We start from the raw sequence: 21,578 nt of genomic DNA, 5'->3' as shown, positions 1-21,578 counted from the left end.
GTACTCCAGGTGTGGTCTCACCTCCCTTGACTGACTGGCCCCACCTCTCAATGCAGCCCAGGATATAGTTGGCTTTCTGGGCTGCGAGTGCACATCGCTGGCTCATATTCAGTTTTCCATCCACCAATGCCCCCAAGTCCTTCTCTGCAGGACTGCTCTCAATCCACTCATCACCCAGCCCATATTTGTGCTTGGGATTGCCCTGACCCATGTGCAGGACCTTACACTTGGCCTTGTTGAACTTCATGAGGCATGGGCCCACCTCTTAAGGCTGTCAAGGTCCCTCTGGATGGCATCCCTTCTTTGCATGTCAACTGCACCACATAGCTTGGTGTTGTCAGCGAACTTGCTGAGGGTGCACTCAATTCCGCTGTCCATGTCCACAGCAAAGATGGTGAATAGTGCTGATCCCAGTACTAACCCCTAAGGAATGCCACTTGTCCCTGCTCTTCACTCAGACATGGAGTCATTGACTGCAACTCTTTGAGTGTGACCATACAGCCAGCTCCTTATCTGCTGAGTGGTCCATCCATAAAATCCATGTCTCTCCAGAGACAAGATTGTCATGTGGGACAGTTTCGGATGCATTGCAGAAGTCTGAGTAGATGCTGTCAGTTTCTCTTCCTGCTGTAGGCCCATTGTAGAAGGCCATCAGATTTGTCACAGCCTGAAGTACTCCTTTTTCTGTAAGACTTTGGTAAAATCATGTTGCAGTACTCTGTCCAATGTTGGCACCCCACTTGAATGAATAAAATGGAAACAGTCCAAAGAAAAGAAGAATGCCAGGGTACACAGAAAACAGAAACTACACAAACTGTAAACAAGCCCCAGTCTTTCTGCAAAAGGAAAGAGGGTAGGGAGACATAACAGTCTTCAGCTTCAGAAAGGCATTGAAAAGCTGATGTAATAATATGGCTTGCATCTTTCCAAAAGATGGGACACCAAGCAATGGGCCTAAAATTGAGCAAGAATGGTTCAGATGAGGAATAAAGAGAAAGTTTCTAATGGTAAAGCTAGGGAAGTACTGGAGAGGTTGTTGGGGCAGGTCATGGACCTGAAGGCCTTTAAGAACAGGTTAGGTGAGCATTGCTCAGGATTCATCCTCCTATGAAGCACAGGTATGTCATAGCTCACCTCTTGAGGCCCCTTCAAAAGCTCTAATTCTATTTCAAGTAGCAAGCAATTACTAGAAGTGTTTCTTTCAGCATTTTCTTTTACTGAAATCTTTTATGCAGTTGTCCCTTCCCTTTACCTTTTTACTGTAGCTCATGAAGAAGGAGTTTATCAAATCTCGGAAGCACTGTTTTTTCTTCAGGAGCCTTAACTTGTCTCTAGTAATTTATTTAGTCATTAATCTATAATTAGATTGGCACTATTGTAACTACAAAATATTAGAAGTATTTATTTACTTTGTAATTTTTTTGAAGTTACTTAGTGGTTAGAGAAATAATTGAGAAGTAGGTTGTTGTCACACAATTTCCTGCAAAAACATTAATTTAATACATATCTTTCTCCAAGTTCTGTCTACAGTGATCTGTAAAAATGTAGTCAAACAACTGTGGCAGGTCCTAGGAGTTTGAGCAGGAGAGTCAGCATGGAAAATGGAAAGACTCTGTAAAGTTCAGAGATTGAAACTTCTGTTTCTGCTCCTTGGAGCTTTTTCTGGAGCACTCTCCCTGCAACCTATTAAGCCTTAGTTCTGTTTGTTCCAGCATAAACTGGTGCTGCTGCTGAAATGAATTATATTACCATTCTCGTCCTGGTCCTGTTTACAACACTAGCACATGCATGCTGCTTAGTGAACTGAATCAAGCAACTGATTGAAAATACGCAACCAGGTTGTTTCCTTTTTGCCAATTACTGGAGACCAAAATTGTGGTCAGAGGAAAGAAACTTTGTAAATGTATTTGATAGAGCAGCTGTGTTTTATCATTTTTTTTTTTAATTATTACAAATGAAAACCTCATGCTGTTATGAGGGTTTTGGAGTCTGCGGAAGTTGCAGAAACTTTATTAAAAGCAGGATCTGGGCATCCTGTGTAGCTGTTCAAGTGAAAGGTAGGATGTGATCTGAAGTCATGTGTGAAAATCTGGCCTGTGAGTATTCATTCCTGAGATGATTTTTCCAGGTATTATTTGGACCAGTAGCAATTCTTGCTTCAAAATGATGACAAAGTTTGCTTTATAATAGAAGTTGTATTTATATTAACTTGTTCCAGAACTTTTGTTGTAAATATAACAAGGCTTCTAAGCATGTTTATTCTGCCAGTTTTATAGCTTTATTAAGCAATGCATGCAAATACTTAGCAAGTTCATTATTTATTGCTTTACGTAGGAAACAAGATTTCGGGTTTTTTCCCACTTGTCTGTTTAATAATGTAAATGCAATACTGATCCATATGCTGGTTTAATTGAAAGACAGGTGATATTAACAGACAGGTATTATGGTGATAATAATTTTTTGTATGTCAGCTAAGCCATGACAGTGTTATATCATAATGCTTTTAGCCCTTATAAATCATTCAGATTGGCCTACACTAATTATGTGATACTCAATAGTTGTCTATGGGTCAGCTCACTTTCTAGCTTGTCTGCCAAAGCCTGACCAGATATCCTGAAATCTGTGGATATATTCTGCCTTTTAATTATAATGACGTACAGGTATATCTTAACTAGGCAGTGAAACCTATTTCATTTAGTTTTATTTTTTTGCCAGTTTTAATAAAGCTATCTAAATAAGGTCAGTGACTTCAGTGGGACAAATTAATGTTTTTTTAAAGGTACTATAGGATATGACATAAATATACACTCTCACTATTATCAGACTTGCATATAATAGATTATGAAACCATGCGGGGTAGATGATTTGTATCTTCTTTGACTTGCACATAAGTAGAATGGTAATTAAAGAAAAAAAATAAACAATGCTGTGTGGTGCTCTGAAGTTAATTGACATATTTGCTCTCATAACTCTTCATAAGAAATGAAGAAGCTTAGGAAACCAAGAAAATTGAGAAGAACTAGAAAAGATGAGTATGATCAAGATGAAGTGGATGGTCCGGTCATAGATGAATCTGTGCTGTCAGCAAAAGAACTTCTAGGGTTGCAACAAGCTGAAGAACGATTGAAGAGAGACTGCATTTATAGACTGAAGAAGGTGCCACTTATCTTTACTTGTCTTTACTTGTATAGTCCTCTCCTATTTTTTCGTCTGTAAATACAATATAGAGGGTGCACTTTGATCAATTTCTCTGACTGTAGCTAGAAAGTCTAGTTGTAGAATTCATGTAATGTACAAAATGGGTGTTGTTAATGAATTGTCAAGAGAAGGCAGGTTATCCTTTTGGGGTTTTACTATAATAAATCTTGGTTTGCCAGCATTTTAAGCACCAAAAACATCAGCTCCTTTAGTTTATGAATTAACATCAGATCACTAGATACTGGGGCAGTGGACTGGAAAGGTTTTATTGTATGTTTGTTCAGTTAATATATTCTTCCATGGGCACTGGGTATTTTACACTGTAAAAGGCAAGTTGTTGGGCTTAATTGACCCACTACCACCATTCTTCTGGCATTATGTTTGATATGCAAACTTTTTGACTATAAAGATGGAATTAGGAAAACTAAAGTGACTATTTCTGGATTTCAGACTTACAGTCATTTAACTTAGCAAGGGTATTGAATGAAATGAAGGTAATATTATTCTATATTTTAGGGTTTTTTACTGTCTTTATTCTAGCAACCTCGAAGCTACCCATCAGCAAAATATGCCTGCAAATTGTGTGATGTTTTGATTGAGTCGGTGGCTTTTGCTCATAAGCATATTAAAGAGAAAAGACACAAGAAAAGCCTAAAGGTGAGTTAAGGACAAGAAAAAGTATAAAATGCAGATTTATTAAATTGTCCTCATCCTGCTATGACAATGAAACTACATTGCTTCTAAAATCATTCCACATTTATTTCTTTACCCTGTTTGAATCTTAAAAACTATTACTTCGTGATACTGGCAAAAAGTATAAACTTGGGACCTGGACGTTGCTTCCTCCCACAGCTTTAATTTGTTCTTTTTCATGTCTATTATTATTAAAATAAGTCCTCATTTAAAGTATAACTCAGTAATATTTTGTTACTGGTGATTGAAGTATAGTAAAAAAGATGTACCAACTGACTCTTCTGGTTTGCTGTTCTATAATTCTTCTTGTAGACTAGTTATGTGTACTGTTCTTGTTGTATATTTCATTGGCATATTTCAACAGTGAAAAGCTGATCAAGTCCAGAACATTGAGGAGTAGCAATAAGCAAATATAGCTGGTATGGCAGAATTAGAAATTATAACCTGTATGTCAGGGGGAAGATTTCAATTCAGAAATACTGTAAAAATTAAGAACTTCTGGAGTATTACAGACTTGTTTATGCAGATAGGAAATAGGTTTGTTTTGAACATAAGCATGAAAATAACTTCCAGTATTACCTCAATTTTACTTTCTTTTCTTTTTTTTTTTTCTTCTACTATCTCAGTTTGAAGTGGACAAAAATATTTGTCTTCCACAGGTTTTCTACTTCTTCCTCTTTAGCTCCTACCCTTTCCCATTTCATAGGTGATGAAAGAATTGGTTGCTTTTCTTTTAATGTTCCAAATACATGTATACATACCTGTACACATTACTGAAGTCTCCTGGAATATCTAATTTTTATACCTGTCACAGTTTCTCGATATTCTTGCTTCAAATTGCCTCCACTATCTGGAAAACCTGTAGTGGTGTTACTTGGGATGAGTTGCAGGCATTCATTCTAGCACATCAAGCAACTTAGGAAAATCATTAAACCATCAGTGTTATTATCTTTAAAGGAAAAGCAAGAAGAACAGATGCTGACTGCTCTGCCTCCTCCAACACCTTCCCAGATAGAAGCTATTGGTGTTGCTATTGAAAAAGTAGTGCAGGAGTTTGGCTTAAATAATGAAGATCTAGAAGAAAGGCTCAACATTAAAACAGTGATGGAAAGTTTACTGCGTCAAAAATTGCCAGGTATTATTTGCAATTTGTTTTAAATGCTAGATACACCAACTTTAAAACAAACAACAGCTCATAAAGTGAAAACTTAATTAAAATTCTTGGCTAGCTAAATTCTAAAACAGTATATTTAGTTACTAGTCTGTTGAATGACATGATGGGACAATATAACCCTATATCAGAATTAAATTGCAATGGTGCTCATGACCCAAACAGACATGTAGTAAAAAGTAAAGATGAACAAGACATGGGGGACACACGACCTTCATGATAAGCCTTTACTAGAAACAGCATGGAAGGCAGGATTTCCTAACACAGTTCTGCACTGTTGGAAGACCCTTCTTCATTTCCCGTGGTTATCAAAACTAGATGTAAGTTTAAGATCTACTGACAATGCCATAAAGTAGCTATGGACTTAGAATTAGGTATAGAGTAAATGCAGTATAATTTTTTTTTTTGTTGCAGAGTGCTCATTGAGACTGTATGGTTCCTCCTATAGCAGACTTGGTTTCAAAACTTCAGACATAAACATAGATATCCAGTTTCCTGCCAATGTAAGTAAGACCATTTTATTAAGTATGTCTAAATGGTTTTGAATGTTTGCACCTTGTCGTAATTTAAACCCAGCCAGCAGCCAGACACCATGCAGCCACTTGCTCACCGTCCTCCACCTGGGGAATGAGGGAGGGAATTGCAGAGGTAAGGAAACTCGTAGGTTGAGATAAAGACAATTTCTTAATTTGAGTGAAATAAAATTAATGTAATAATGATGATGATAATAATAGTAATAATAAAAATGACAAACAAGTAATGCACAATGTGATTGCTCACCACCTGCTGACCAGTGTCCAGCCTATCCCCAGCTAGCAATACCAGAGTGGGAAAATCCCAAAACCCGAATCCTGGAAGCAAGAGCGAGCTTCCTGGTCAACCCTCACCTATATACTGATCATGGTGCTGTATGATATGGGATATTCCACTGGCCAGTTTGGGCCTGTTGCTCTGGCCGTGCTTCCTCACAGCATGTTGTGCACCTGCGCACTAGCAGGACATGGCAAGTTGAAAAGTCCTTGATTTCTTAGCAACAGCTAAAAACATCAGTGCTTTACCAACCTTCTTCTTGTACCAAATCCCATACTGATTCCAAAACACACCACTATTCTAGCTACTAAGCAGAAAAAAATTAACTCCATCCCAGCTGAAACCAGGACACACCTTTATGTAGATTATAGTTTAAATATAACTTACAGTGTAGTAGTAGCAGCACTTTATATGAAAATGCATTGGGTAAAACAGCTATCACATGGTCTTAAAATAAAATCCCTTGCTTCATATACCAGTAACAGTCAGGCAGTGTAATACAGGTTTGTGTTTTATTGAATCTTCCTTCTGCAAAACTGAAAACACAACACATCTGTACTCCTAGCAGTCCTATGAGACAGATCATTATTTATCTTCTCTTACAACTGGATTAAATGGTACTTCCATGATCTTGTTTCTGTACTGATATATGCATATCAGAGTTTTTGATTGCTAGGTTATTTTTAAGCCATTAAACTATCTTACATCATTTATATGTGAAGTAATACAAAGTCTTGATTTGTCATGCTAGTTCTTTTTATACATCTTTGTGCTTGAACACTGAAAAGAAATTAAGGACTCTGAAAAGCTTTTGATTCCATATTTAAACTTATCACTGCTGCAGTTGATTTGTCAGTCTCATAGTTAAAATTTCACATTTCCTTTAGGAAGCAAAGAAAGAAATGTTGTAGGGAGAAAGAATGATACAAATTTATAAAGTGCATCTAATTTTTTAAAATCCATAATTCCAGTCTTTGATGTGAGGTAGATCTACTATGTCAGAATGCAAGCATATTTAAGCACACTGAAATTATATTTCTGTTGATGGTTTTTTTCCCACAACCAAGTCTTTCGTAGAGGTAAAGATAGCTTTACTTACAATTACTCCAGGTTTATTTATTTTCTTCAGAGTAAGTGGAGTTTGTGTTCCTTTTGATACAATTTAGTGATAGCCAAGGACTAAGAGAAGTATTTTCTCAGTCGTTTTGTTTCTTTCTTGCTGCCCTATCTGGAAGGAAAACAGAAGTGGCTTAGGGGCGATGTTTTAAATTTTTTTTGAGTTGTGGGAAATCACCTTTTTGACAGCTATGAAAAGAGCTTTATTACTCTTATTGACAGATGACTCAACCAGATGTTCTCTTACTTGTGCAAGAAAGTCTCCAGAACAGTGGTAAGAAGAAATTGCTGCCTTCCTAATTCTGTTAAACTATTACTGCTTAGTATTGTTGAATTCTACCTCTGTTAAATAGGTAAATTACATGCTATTATTTTTTTAGAAAGATATGAAACTGAAAAATACTTCAGGAAATGATACATTGGCCGAACTAACTTTGGTTTGATACTCAGTTTTGTGACTATTGTCTTGTTATTTGTGTTGATATGAGAAATTTGTAGTGGGAGGTTTTCTTCTACATTATAAGTGAAGATTTCATTAAGCTTAAGGTAGACTAGGCTGTCTTTCTTTCCCCCGACTGCTCTGTGAGCCATGTATAGTACAGAAAGTATCCTAAGTTCTTCTAATGTGTGATCAGAAATTTGGTAACGTACTTTCAGATTGTGGTCTCTTTTCCTATAATGATGTGCCCATGCCTGCTAGTGCAGTGAGGCCGTGTACAAAGGACTGCATACAGACACATGTTTTTTTCCAGGTAATGAATACAACTCTAGGCACTAATACAGGCAAGTAAAGTTTAAGATCTTAAAAAAAGGGCACATACTCATACCAATTCAAGCGTATGCAGGCCAAAAAATAAAAATATGGGAAAGAAACTCTTGTCATTTTAAATGCAGATTGCAAAAAATAGCTTTAATGTTTTTTTACTTTGCTTTATGTCCACAGTTGAGAAATCAAACCATATGGTTCCAAACATGTATATTAAACATACATATGTTTACTGACCTAGATTTTTCTCATTGCCACTCCCACCTTCATTGTATGTGCATCTTCTTGTCTGGTCAAATGGCCATTATAGTCTTTGAGAATGGGGTTATTGTTCAGCCAGACTGGAGGAATGAAGGCCCAAGTCACATAAGAAGTTAGGATCTCCAGTGTGTTTTGAAAGCAAGTAATATTTGTCATTAACATCTTGTGCAAAGCCTTTTTCTGGGAGTCAGAAGATACAGGGACAGAGCATTAGGTGTTTGAGGTAACCCAGTGGTAGAACCAGATGTTTTCCAAAGAAGGTATCCAAATGGCTTGGTAACATAAAGAAAACCTTGTCATTTCAGAATTTTTGAGTTGGGTATCTAAAATTGGTTCATAGTATCCTCTCTACCTGGCACAGTAAAACAGTGAGGCATCAAAGAATAATTCCAGTTTGGATCAATAAAACATTTGGAGAAAGGACTGCAGTGGCATCTGTACTTTTTTAGTGTTAAGATAAAAATGTAGCTGAATTGTATTTGCAAACCTATATAAAGAATAAGAGGAAAAAATAAAAAATTAAGCGCAGCAAGAAGACATTACACCACATCAGGGAGCCTGTTCTTGTATTTACACAGAGCATTTCTAGATTACCAGGGAAAGTAAACTTGGATATTTTGTTTCTGTCTAGTACTGACATAATGTTCTGTATTTTTCATCTTTCACACTAACACTGTTTTACAGATGTCATTGGTCTGTCTGTATGCCTGGATTACTGAAGCCAGCACTTAACTAAAATATAACTATTTAATTATACCTACTGTGTACGTGAATTTTGAAAAGTTCCTTTCTTCCTGAGTATTTTCTTAACAGTGTTTACCACATAGACCATGCTCTTCCCATCACATTTTTAAAACTTGCCTTATAAGAGTGGCAGGATTAATCTATCCATTGTACAGAGTTATTTGGCTCAAAATTAGTCATTTTATTAAGAAGTTGAGGTTCTAGCTATACTCCTCTAGTTGAATTCAGTTTAACATATTTTTTGTCAACACCATGCTTAATATGGCTTCTTTTTTGTTTTCTCTCACCTAGAATCTTTTATGGAAGTTGATGCAGATTTCCATGCTAGAATACCATTGGTGGTGTGCAGAGAAAAGCAAAGGTCTTGGTTGTCACTTTGTGTGTTCTAATAGTATATAGCAATGTAAATTATATGTACCAACATCTGAAAAGTGACGTTTTTTTACTAAATTATTACAGTTCCATGGATCTTGAAACACAAACTAACACTCATGGGCAAGTCATTCCTAGCCTAGAATAAGAGGGTAAGGGTTGTTCTGTCCTCAGCGGTGTATTTCCCAACCCTTTCAACCATTATGGCTTCCAGCATGTACCCTTACCCTTCCATTTGGATTAACTACTTAAGCAGAAACTTTCCTTCCTTATAGGTAATGTAGATAACATATTAAATTACGGATTTCTGTAGGGGCAGGATCAGCTTGCTTAGCTTCACTAGTATTTTGAGAACAAGTAAAATACATTTTATTTTGCCCATTTAATGGATATCACTTAAGATTCATGAAACATTTTATAAACAACTACTGATGCAGAAATATTACTAGTTATTTGCTGCTACCTTAATCTTTCACTATTTGAAAATATTTATTGTGCTGTGGAAACAGCACAGAAGCTATTTTCTGATGGGTGTGGTATAGGAAGATGTTTTTGATTCATGAAGGAAATCAGAACTGTAACTTTTTTTAGTTCAGTGAATGAATGTAATTAGAAACACATTCTAACACGTAAATTCTAACTGCATTTGAAAACACTTTTATAGAAAATTATAATGCATATATTTCTGACCTAGCCGTAAATGAAATTGGTTTTCCACGCTTCTTTTAGTGTTGATACAGTGTCTCTGAGAGGCTGTTAAGTCTTTCTTTACAGCCTCCATCTACACTGTTTTGTGAGATGTTATCTGATTTATGGCTGTTCTTACAAAACCTCCATGATCTTTTATTTGTTTCTTTTTGGGTTTTAGTGGCCTTATTTGTAAAGTGAGTGCAGGGAATGAGAGTGCTTGGCTGACAACAAACCATTTGGCTACACTTGGAAAACTGGAACCTAGTGTAGTACATTTAGTGATAGCCTTCAGGTACTGGGCAAAGGTAGGAATCATTTGTACTCATCCATCTGTGAATAAACATTGCATGAACATTGATATTATGCTGGTGAGACTAGAGGTATGGTTTAGAAAACAGTTGTTGAAACTGTTTTTAGAAAAAGAGTTGAAAAAAGTATACTTCAGTTTTTTATAAATTGTAAATTTTATAAATTACTTAACTATCATTTCTGTGTTATAACATTCCACTAAATTTCAAAAGTGGGATTTTAAGCTTCAGACAGTGGCATGCAGACTCTAAGTATCCTTCTCTGTTACCAAAAAAGTCAGAAGAATGTATATGAAATAAAATTACCAGTTTTCCATAAACTTAATCCATCATGAAAAAAATAAAGGAAAAATCTGCTTGTTTCCATACATAAACAAAAAATTTCTTGTGAAAGAAAATGATGGAAGAAAATTATTAAAAAACTTTTGACTTGGATTATATCTATGTAAAATGAGTCATCGTTTTTGCAAACGTGCTGTAAGCTGTCTGTTTTACCAGTCAGCATCCTATGGCTCTTACACTGAAAATATTATAGTAATAACATGACTTCAGAAAAAACGCAGGCCTTGAGAACAAAGTCCATCTCGTAAGAACTCACAGATGTCTGTGTTTCTGTCAGTATTTAATGTGTCAGACTTCTGAATAGTAATTGAAAGAATATTTTTCATGGTAACCACTTGAAACCATAATGACTGCACAATTTTTTTTTACAGCTGTGCTGTCTTGATCATCCTGAAGAGGGAGGCTTGTCACCTCATGTGTTCGCTTTAATGGTTATTTTTTTTCTACAACAAAGGAAAGAGCCTTTTCTACCTGTCTATTTGGGATCATGGGTATGTGTATTAATACACTGAATAGTGTGAATGAGAGGACCAGTCACTTTTAGTGGCATGTAACCTGTCAGCTTCTGAGCAAGCCATAAGTCAGCCATTTCTGCAGAAATTCAGAAAGAATGTGAATTCAGACAAACTACACCTAACCTTTGTATGCTTGACTGTAAGGATGCAATTAACAATCCTAGTCATTAAGTGCTCTGTTGCCCATTTTGTGAGTAAGGAGAGCTGGGCATTGAATAATACACTTAATAACAATCTGCTTTCTCATTTCTTCAGCCTTTCTTCCAGACTCTTGACAACTCTGAATTCACATAACTACATCCCAAAACAATGCCTTGGATTTTGATATCTAACTCTTCAAAACGTAGACCACAGTTGGGGAGCACGCTGGTGTGATATCCGCCTGAGGGATCAAACTAGGGGTTTAGAGTATATATGTCTTGGGTTTAGAAGTTGAAATGCATCTTAGTATCAGGAGTTGTATTATGGACTCAAATCCAGAATCCATTTCTCCAGGACACCATGTGGGTGTTACATTCATGGCACCCGTTTTTGTTCTTACAGTCACCTATTATATTTAGTGTGCATCTTCCAGTTTGCATAACCAGTTACATGGGACTTGCAGGTAACAGTTTCCTTCAGTACATGACTGACTCATTCCCAAAGCCTCTCCATTTTCTGGACTGAATGAGAGAAAAATCCTATAGTATATGGCCATATAATTAAAAAAAAAATGTATTTATGCTTGTGTAAGGTGCAAAGACAAGGTTCTGTGGCTTATGGATACCCTTCTAAAAGCACTGAACTCTTGAGAGCTTTTTGTAGAGAAGTGTAGGAAGAAGAGAGGAGCAGACTGGGATATATTCTAGGCCTGGAATGGCTATTTTTGAACTTTGTTCTATTTTAATTTGGCTTACTACCATGGAGAAGTAAGATTTAAAGTTCACGTGATGTTTAGCTGTATGTTTCTTTTTCTGTTTCCTTTAGATTGCAGGATTCTCATTAAACAAATTAACTAATTTTCATCTGAGAGAAGTTGAGAATGATGCTGTGGTTTGGGAGCATAACCCCATTGATGATTCTGGTTTGCCACAAGAAACTTCCCCTAGAAGGGGCAAGGTCTGAACAGTTTAATTTACTTCTGTAGTAGTCTAGCAGTCATTGCTGTTCTCAAAAAAAGAACTATCTTCTATTTTTGTTTTGTGCTTATGTTGCAAAACCAGGGGCTGAACTAAGAGACTTGCTTGATACAAGATTTCCTATGTTTACCTCTTGGTGCCAAGAAGCTAGCGGGAAACCAGGTTTATTTCAAACTCTTTGACAAGACCTTGGGTTTTAATCTGTTAGGGGAGAATATAGTTTATAGAGTTGAAGTGATTTTATCTCAGGATTAGGTTAGGCATATGAAAAATATTTCCTCTTAGCTTTGAACTGTTCTCACTTTGCAAGAAACAATATCATTATATGATTGCATGTTATGACAGTTAACAATACAGTTTAGGCTTTGCTTAAAAATAGGCTATATAATCCATTATGTGCAATTAGATGTGATATTTTCTTTGAAATTTATAAATTATGGCATAAACAATTAATTAAGCAATTATTATTAGTTATTGATGCTATTCTTTACCATTGCTGCAGTCTTTCATTTTTAAGTTTTATAAAGTGAGTTTATCTCTTCCAATTTTTTAACAGCAGCTTTTATTGCAAATGCAGGAGTACAGAAGCAACTATAAATTTTGCAATATTACATTACAAATGAAATACAAGGTAGTGTAACAGCTAAACACCTGTGCATTAAATATTATTTAAGCTTTTCTTCTGTTATTGACAGGTTCCCTTAGTATTTGATTCAGGACAGCAGTGCTCAGCACCTGCTGGTCAGCTCTGGGTGGAACTGCTTCGTTTCTATGCCTTGGAGTTCAATATGTCTGATTTGGTTATTAGCATACGACTGAAAGAAAGACTGTCTCGTGAATCAAAGGACTGGCCTAAAAAGCGCATTGCTGTGGAAGGTATACATGTATTTATATATCTATATCTATCAACAAACTTCAAAGAACTCTTATTTTAATTTTCTAGAGTACTGTCTTGTCTATTGACATTGTGTGTAATAACTTAGAATTTTTCAATATTAGACTGTGATTCCCAACAATATAGTAGAATATGTTTTGAAAAAAAAAAAAATTTAAGTAATATTTCTCTTGAGAATTTTTTTCCATGTTATCAAAAGTAATTAAGTGGACTTAAAAATTGTCTTCAGCACAACTGACAGATCTTAAGTCCCTACACAATATTTTAGAGTAACTTACAGTAGTATATTCAAATTTTGTAAGGATGTAAATGCATTCTTTTTTAAAAAAAAAAAAGTTAACTCCTGTACTGCTGGCTTACTTCTTTCTACTAGATCCATATTCAGTCAAAAGGAACGTAGCAAGAACTCTGAGCAGTCAGCTAGTATATGAGTATATTCTTCACTGCCTGAGAGCAACTTACAAGTATTTTGCCTTGCCTCACAAAAGAAGTGCAAATTTGAGCAAAAAATCCTCTCCAAATGCCAGTGAGGAGAAATCCCTAGTGCTGGACTATGGAAAAGATGCTATAAAGCATGAAAATTCTGAGTTGCAAAAGTTGGATGATAGAACAAGCACAACAGTAGTGGAAGTCTGCACAACAGAGACTCGAGGTACGCCCCAGGTGCATAGAATTGATCCTTCAAAACTGTGTGATGGCTCAGAAAGCTTCACAGAAGAAGAACTGGCTGATGATACAGGTCATTTGGGAATTGCCCATGAAGATTCAGACTGTATAATTGAGGAAGTTATTTCTGGAGATAATGAGGATTCTAAACCAAGTTGTGAAGAGACAGAGAGTGGAAATGAAGAGGAAGAAGAGGAGGAAGAGGAAGAACATGAACAACAAATAAGAAGATGGAATAATATCTTGACTACAGAGCAGGGAATAGATGAAGACAGTGATAGTGGAGATCTCCCTGTTACAGTGAATGAGCATGATATAGAGACATGCAGTGCTTCAGACTTAGAAGGTTTTCAAAATGCTTTACTTACAGAGAGTGATGAGTTTGGCTTAGAGTGCAGTGGTATAATTGATGACAAGATTGACATTGATGAGGAGAGCACTGAAGGTACTGATGAATTGGTTGAATCCCCCAAAAAATTCATATGTTCAGCACAGAGCCAAATATCCCAAATTATTAACTCAGATGAGGAGGAAGAAGAGGAGGAAGAACCAAGCCTTCTCAACCAGAGAGAGTGTGGTGGTGTCATAAGAGCTGGAGATGAACTAGATAACACATATATTGGATCGGGAGATGACGATGCACTGTCAGAGGAAGAAGATTTTTCCATCCCAAATAAATATAAGAACAAACATTTTGAAGAAAATTTGGATGAACCTCTGGGGATCAATTTGAGTCAAGAAGATCTTACTGAGAAGGGAAGCCTTTCTGAAGAGAACAGAACAATAGAACAGTGTTCAGAATCAGAACTTTTTTATGAATTCAGTAAAACAGCTTTTACAAAGGGCAAGGTAAGCAAGCTGTATCAGAACATATACATATTGCTTATGTTCTGTTATCAGTTTTATGAAAATGTTGCTCAAATTCATTCAAGTATTACAGTTTCTAAAACCAATCTTGCTTTCTGCTCATGCAGTCTCCTACAATAGTCTGTAGCTTGTGCAAACGGGAAGGTCATTTAAAGAGGGACTGTCCAGAAGACTTCAAGAAAATTGAGCTTGACCCACTTCCAGTGCTGACACACAAATTTTCAGTTATTCTAGATCAAGTTTGTGTCCAATGTTACCGTAAGTATTTTCCTTCAACTGTCGTTGCATGGTAGAAAAATAAATTGCAAAAAGTAATGAAATAACTACAGGGTAATGGTGTTATAAAGGGGGCTGGGTTATTTGCCACACTGCATCCAACCTCTGTGGATACCATTCTAAGATTTGTAAGGGCTTTAATAGGACTGCCGAGTAGTTTGTATCTGGAGAGGTACAAAATGTTCAGGTTTATCTTCCACACACTGGCTGTCTGCTACCTCATTTAGGCATCTTAATGTAATTTCTAACAGTTTAATTTTGGGTGGGTTTTTTGACGGATATTACATTTCTATCTACTATTGGCTACTGTTCCTTAACTTGTGGGTTTTAGTAAACAAAGACACCAGTGTTCTAGCAAAAATGGAGTCAAAATACTGTTTTGTAACACTTCTCCACTTTTGTTCTTTTCAGAGTGACCCAACTTTCCTCCTCTATCTCTTGTCATTTCTGACCAGACAAAATGCATTATTTATGTAATTAATGCTTTTCTTTGAACAGGTATTTCTCTTCTACTTCATCCTTGCTTTCCTTCCTTCACATGTGAATCTTCTCTTGCTTTTTCTCTCCCTGCTGTAAACCCTTCACTTTTTTCATTTGAATCTTTGCTGTTAACTCTTCCTGCAGATCAATTTGCCTAAATTGTTGTCTTTTTTTTTTTTTTTTAAGATGATTTTGCTCCAAATATTGTAGAGGATCAGGCTCGGGAACATATAAGACAAAACTTGGAAAACTTCATTAGGCAGGATTTCCCAGGTATTTAAGCAGCTCTAGCTTTATTGTGTTTGTACCTGAATGTCTTCCAAGAAAACATATCATATCAGCATAATAAACACTTCAGTTTTGAACATTTAACCTGTATTATTGCTCAGCATCGCTAGACTTAATTACATTAATTTCTGATTTAAGTGTCTTAAGACTTTGCTTTAAGTCTTTTTTGACTTGGTCATATATACAACACATCAATAGGGAGGAACAATGAAAAAAAAATAAGTTAAAGATAAAACAATCAAAACAGTAGTGGAACAGTTTTATAATTGTTATTTTAGCCTTATTCATGAGCCAGACTTCTTGTTGTTGTATCAGCTCTTACAAACAACCACCTTTTTGCAGCCCTTTCTACTGAAACTTACTGGGTCTTGAATATTTTAAAATACAGGCACAACATCTGACCTATTTGCAGAACGTAGTTATCTGATTGTTCGTTTGTTTCCAGAGTTCTTACTGTAACACCTGGACTTCAGTTCATAGTCTTTTAAAATTAGCAAGATTTTTTGGCTGGAGCCCGATAATGTTGACAGATACATTCCTTATCCTGAAAATCTCTGTAGAAAGCAGTGTTACCTTTTTTATCAGATTTCAGCTGGGAACGGGGTGCTGATGATTTAATTATTGGAAAACCTGGTTTTCGATCTGTCAGACTGATTATTTGAACCAATAAAAGTAAAAATTCTTTCCTTATCTGCAAAGTTGATAAGAGGATAAGTTTTGTTCTAACATAGAAAGATAGTAATGTTTTCATGCCTGTATTAAAAGACACTGTATTAAAAGTCGCGCAGTGGTTTGAAGCTGTATAAAATTTGAGATTCTATGTTGATATGTGGTTATAACCCATCACATCTCTTACAGGAACCAAGCTGAATTTGTTTGGCTCCTCAAAAAATGGTTTTGGCTTCAAAGAAAGTGACCTTGATATCTGTATGACAGTGGATGGACTGGAAACTGCTGAGGTAGCTTGAAAATATTTTTTTTTTCAAATAAATATAAGATTTCATGGTTATGTAGTATATAGAGTGTAACAAATGTACTATTTTATAACAGCTTTTCAGATTAGCAGAAAACAAATAGGTGCCACAAAAGCACATAATTTTAGGGGGTTTTGCTGTTGGTGTAGGCATGAGCTTAAAAACTGTTCTCAGTAGTCAGTCTTCTTCTGACTTCTGCACTGCCATTACTTGTAGCATTAGCTGTGCAGATAATGACATGCTTTGTAACATAAACAACTAGGAGTGGGAGACAGTGGAAAGGGACATCAGTCTCCTTTCATGCCTAATACAAACTTTTTAAAAGCCTATATAAAGATACTATCTAGTGCTGTCTAGTTGTACAAGTGCTATTTTGAAACAATTTCTGGTAGTCACATAATTCAGTATAATATGAAACTCTCAATTATACAGCTTTAAGCTTAATGCTAAGTAATAAAAGTTTGCCTAAAATACTTGCAGCAGATACAACTTTCAACTTTTTTTCTTTATGTCTTAGGGACTGGACTGCATCAGAATCATTGAAGATTTAGCAAAAGTTCTCAAGAAACAGCCAGGTAACTTTCTTGAAAATTAAAATGGTTCTGTTTGTGGCTTCGGTTGCTGTGGTGAGAATGTTCTGGGGCACTGTAAAAGAAAATCATTAAGACAAAATTATATTGAAGAGCTTAATGTTAGTAAGAGCGAGGTTATATATTGTGAACATTTGGATTTATTTTTGTTTGCATATGTAGGTCTGTAGGGTTATAATGTTATAGGACCACATCTGAATTGGATAGATTGTATATTTATAACTTACATCATAAGAACAAACCTTAAGTTAAAGCTCAAGGCTTTCAGTTAGTAGTTAGGTATATTCAGTGCATAATAAGTTAATAGTAAAAGGTAGACTGATACAAGTTTGCAATGAGAAAGAATGATTTTATAGTGCTTGTTTTGGTATATCTCACATGAATTTAATATAATTGGAGTGAACTATCAATGTTCTCTTAAGCTTACTTTTCTATAACATTTAGACTGATCTTTGTTTTATTAGGGGGCTAAATGTATATTTGTATATATTATATTTAGCAGATTCATTATGTTTGACAAATGTGTAAAATATTAAAACATGACTGAAGTACCATTTTGGTATCAACTAAGGTTTTATTTTGTGGCCTTTTATTAGTTTGCAGTTATTTATAAAGCATTTGATACCGTTACGACTGTATTGCAGTCATTCAGTAATTAAACATTTCATCCTAGGTTTAAGAAATGTCTTGCCTATAACAACTGCTAAAGTCCCAATTGTCAAATTTTTCCATGTCAGAAGTGGTCTTGAAGTAGACATCAGTTTATATAATACTCTGGTAAGGTTTTAATGTCCTTTTTTAATTTATTTTTTTTTTTAACAGAATAATGTGGGTCTACTTCTTGAGATTTAAATGATTGTTTTGTTGAGGTTCAGTAATCCACTGTTTCCAATTATCTATTGCAGTTTTAGATTTCCAAACAGACTTTTTTTTTTGTTTGTTTGACCATGAGTGGAGTCAGTTGCACAGTTGCAATTTTAGAGTTGTCACTTCCCTAAGAAAATATATTAGTTCTTTAGTAATAGTAAGAATCATTTAGGTGTTTAAGTCTTTCTGTAAATGAGAAGACAAAATAATGTAACTTCAGCTTTCCTACACTCCACTTCCCATCATGGCCTTTTCTTAGCCTCAAGATCTGGAATAGTGATTTTGAGCCCAACTTGACTGAATTGGAACATGTGTTAGAATTTACAAAAAAACACAAGTCCTTGGACAAATATTTTAAAAACAAGTTTTGGGGTTTTTTTCAACATCTCTGAACTTGAAAATCCAGCTCCTTGTAACATCAAAGGAAAGTAAGTTTTAGAGCCAAGTATTAAACTTTCTGAAGTTTTTGTATTAGCTCAAGTTGAGTCTTGAGAAAGATACCTCAACGACTACGTAAGTCTGAAAGTTTTCTTGTTGAAGTTATGTATCCATACGGGATGTTGATAGCTCCCACATTCAGAGATTAGTGGATAGTTGACAGCTCTCACATTTCTGGGCTGAAATCTCTTAGTTTAAGAACTTACATTCTACCAAATATTTTGAAAATGCAGTAGTAGATTAATGCTTCCCTTTCTGAAGTACTGTTATGTGAATGCTGCTTTGTACCACTTCTGCACAGATTGAGAATGTTAAGGTTTTTAACAGAGCAGGTAATAACCTCATTGTCAAATGCTGCCTTTCTCAATATACATTTCTCCTATGCGGGGCTTCACATCTGCATTTCTTGAGCACACAACTTAAGATTTTTTTGATTTTCATGTTTTCAGGTTATTAATTTCTTCAGAGCTCCTGTATTTTCTATATGACTTTCTTATTTTTATAGGCCCTGCATAACACAAGGCTCCTGTCATCATATGCAGCCATTGATCCTAGGGTAAAATATCTGTGTTACACAATGAAAGTCTTTACGAAGGTAAGTATAATTCAGACATTCTAGAAGCAGTAGTGCCTGCAGCAAGACATGACAACCCTAAAAGATTGAAATCATGTTTCTTTTTCTAGATATGTGACATTGGAGATGCATCTCGAGGTAGCCTTTCTTCTTATGCATATACTCTTATGGTGCTTTATTTTCTTCAACAGAGAAACCCACCTGTCATCCCTGTTCTTCAAGAGGTACAGTATGTCAAGAAAGAAATATGTATCTGTACACAGTATTAACCAGAAGAATGTCAGTGTTGAATCTGAATGGCTCTTCTAATGAGTTCAATATTATGCTTTCAGATCTACAAAGAACCAAAAAAGCCTGAAATTCTAGTTGATGGCTGGAACGTTTATTTCTTTGATAAGATAGAAGAGTTGGTGAGTAAATCGGGTTAATTTGAAATGATGTTACCTGTAGCTTTACAAATAAAAAAGAATTCCTTTAAAGAAACATTGTCCTCAAATATGGTGCTTGACTATAGAAATGGAAGTGGAGTAGTTGTTGCTTTGAAAATCTCAATCCCATGCTGTAAAGATTTAAGAATATGGTTGGTTAAGTTCTGAAAACTATGAAAAAATATAGATTAAAAATTATTTTAAGTTGTTAATGTTGATTAATTGCTCTGTATGTCACATTACTGGGTGGCAATAACTCCTACAAATAACAGCTGCATATCTAGTCATAGCTGGTTAATCCTGTTGAATAATTTTGTGTTAAATACGCATGTAAAGTGAATTAATGAATTATTTTTTTTATAACAGACAAAACCTAATGTTAGAAGTTTTATTAAATCTCTGCTTTTGTTTTTAATATTTTTTAAAATCCACCGTTTTAAAATCCAGTATTGGATTGCTAATACTAATTATGAAAGGAAGGGAAGTATTCTGGTGTAACTCACTTGTGTTTGTTTATAAGATAAGACTTAAATGGTTTGAGTTTCCAAGTTAAGAAAATTACTTTGCTTAATGTAAGTACTGGAAGTAAAAATATTTCTGTCATTTTCAGCCAGTTCTTTGGCCAGACTGTGGCAAAAACACTGAAACTGTTGGGCAGCTGTGGCTGGGACTTCTCCGTTTCTACACAGAAGAATTTGATTTCAAAGAGCATGTCATATGCATTAGGAGAAAAAATCTGCTTACAACTTTCAAGAAGCAGTGGACCTCCAAATACATTGTAATTGAAGGTAAAAGCGCATGAATTACTTGAATATGTGGAATTTCTTTAATGTCCACGTGAAAAATTTGGTCTTTCCACAAGGCTTATTTATTTTTTTATTACTAGATTATAAATTAGTTTTGCTCATTTTTTTAAGTCTTCGTGAACTTCTCATTGCCTTTTAGTAGTGCTAAAAATTAGGGCTTTTTTTCTCTACTGAAAGGAAGCTGCAAAGCAGACTTCACACTTTTCATGATGACAGTAACAGAAAAATAGATTTAATCAAATCCTTTGGAAAAGAAATTAGCTGTAATGCAATTGAGGTTTTCTCACAAGTACTAAGTTTAGCTTAGTACATGTTTACATGACCAATTTAACCCTATGTATGATTACACTGCTAAGTCATGCCATGTTCTCTATCAAGAAAATGTAGTGACCTATTTTAGACTGGCCCATATGACTTTCATGGAAAGAATTTAACACATTTAACTTGCTCTTTTACAGTACTTCATTTAGTTCAGAGCTGGACAGCCGGATCCTTTGTCATGGAGTTAAATTATTTTTTTTAATAAATTTGCAAATGGTTAAATTTCTGTATATTAATTTTGCATTGGGAATAGCTGCCTTGGGTTGTTCATGTGTATGTATGTATACATTGCTGATCTTGCCCTGGACTAAACTAATGCCTGTAATTCTCTTTGTACAGACCCCTTTGATTTGAACCACAATCTCGGAGCTGGATTGTCAAGAAAAAGTAAGTCTCCTGTTAACAAATTTGGGTACAGAGTGGAGATCTTGTCTTAGGTGTTATTTTATTGGCTTGTTTGATGTTTCGATGATGTTTTCTCTCTTTTTTTTGTTTCCTTCACAGTGACAAATTTTATAATGAAGGCTTTTATCAATGGCAGAAGGGTATTTGGTACCCCTATAAAAATATTTCCTAAAGAATATCCATCAAAAATGGTAAGTTGCTTCTAAGAGCAGTGTGTGCATGCTCTTGGGTGTGTAACTTACCACCTGCAGGAGTATGGTTACATTCTCTTTAAGCCCTTCTCTCTTAAATTCCAACAGTACTCTAAAAATCCTTATGGAAGTTATTACTGAGTACTGTTTTCATGTTGTTTGCATGTAAAATGTGTTGGCCTGCAGAATACTAATCAAGTCAGAGTTTCATTGTACAGGCTTACATATTTTAGTTCCTATCAAAACCAGCTTACCATTTCTTAAAACTGCAGTTTTAAAAAAGAGATGGTCAGTAGGCTGTCTGAAAAGAAGAGGCCCAGTGGCCAGTTAATCTCATCAGGTCTTTCAGGAGTGCAGCGACACACACCAGGTTTATTCTTTGCTGTAACTCCTGCTGTTTAACACTTG

At 35.4% G+C, this 21,578-nt stretch overlaps 1 protein-coding gene across 6 annotated transcripts in view; it reads left to right on the top strand.

Moving 5' to 3' along the window:
- Nucleotides 1-21,578, top strand: part of TUT7 (terminal uridylyl transferase 7) — a 36,539-nt gene that overhangs the window by 5,567 nt on the left and 9,394 nt on the right. For all 6 annotated transcript variants that reach the window (XM_042787574.1, XM_042787576.1, XM_042787577.1 and 3 more), the window contains 22 exons: nucleotides 2,981-3,156; nucleotides 3,739-3,855; nucleotides 4,849-5,026; nucleotides 5,477-5,565; nucleotides 7,211-7,262; nucleotides 9,051-9,120; nucleotides 10,000-10,126; nucleotides 10,843-10,962; nucleotides 11,953-12,084; nucleotides 12,800-12,980; nucleotides 13,373-14,514; nucleotides 14,640-14,790; nucleotides 15,475-15,561; nucleotides 16,435-16,535; nucleotides 17,068-17,125; nucleotides 17,814-17,917; nucleotides 18,951-19,040; nucleotides 19,130-19,243; nucleotides 19,352-19,429; nucleotides 20,058-20,235; nucleotides 20,914-20,961; nucleotides 21,079-21,170. In XM_042787574.1, coding sequence (XP_042643508.1) covers nucleotides 2,981-3,156; nucleotides 3,739-3,855; nucleotides 4,849-5,026; nucleotides 5,477-5,565; nucleotides 7,211-7,262; nucleotides 9,051-9,120; nucleotides 10,000-10,126; nucleotides 10,843-10,962; nucleotides 11,953-12,084; nucleotides 12,800-12,980; nucleotides 13,373-14,514; nucleotides 14,640-14,790; nucleotides 15,475-15,561; nucleotides 16,435-16,535; nucleotides 17,068-17,125; nucleotides 17,814-17,917; nucleotides 18,951-19,040; nucleotides 19,130-19,243; nucleotides 19,352-19,429; nucleotides 20,058-20,235; nucleotides 20,914-20,961; nucleotides 21,079-21,170 — 3,485 coding nt within the window. The remainder of the gene's footprint in view (nucleotides 1-2,980; nucleotides 3,157-3,738; nucleotides 3,856-4,848; nucleotides 5,027-5,476; nucleotides 5,566-7,210; nucleotides 7,263-9,050; nucleotides 9,121-9,999; nucleotides 10,127-10,842; nucleotides 10,963-11,952; nucleotides 12,085-12,799; nucleotides 12,981-13,372; nucleotides 14,515-14,639; nucleotides 14,791-15,474; nucleotides 15,562-16,434; nucleotides 16,536-17,067; nucleotides 17,126-17,813; nucleotides 17,918-18,950; nucleotides 19,041-19,129; nucleotides 19,244-19,351; nucleotides 19,430-20,057; nucleotides 20,236-20,913; nucleotides 20,962-21,078; nucleotides 21,171-21,578) is intronic.

Source organism: Tyto alba, unplaced genomic scaffold, assembly GCF_018691265.1.
Source record: "Tyto alba isolate M040663 unplaced genomic scaffold, T.alba_DEE_v4.0 Super-Scaffold_13, whole genome shotgun sequence".
In the NCBI taxonomy this organism is placed as follows: domain Eukaryota; kingdom Metazoa; phylum Chordata; class Aves; order Strigiformes; family Tytonidae; genus Tyto; species Tyto alba.
The sequence above is the reverse complement of the archived record's forward strand: the minus strand, read 5'-3'. Positions and strand labels throughout refer to the sequence as shown.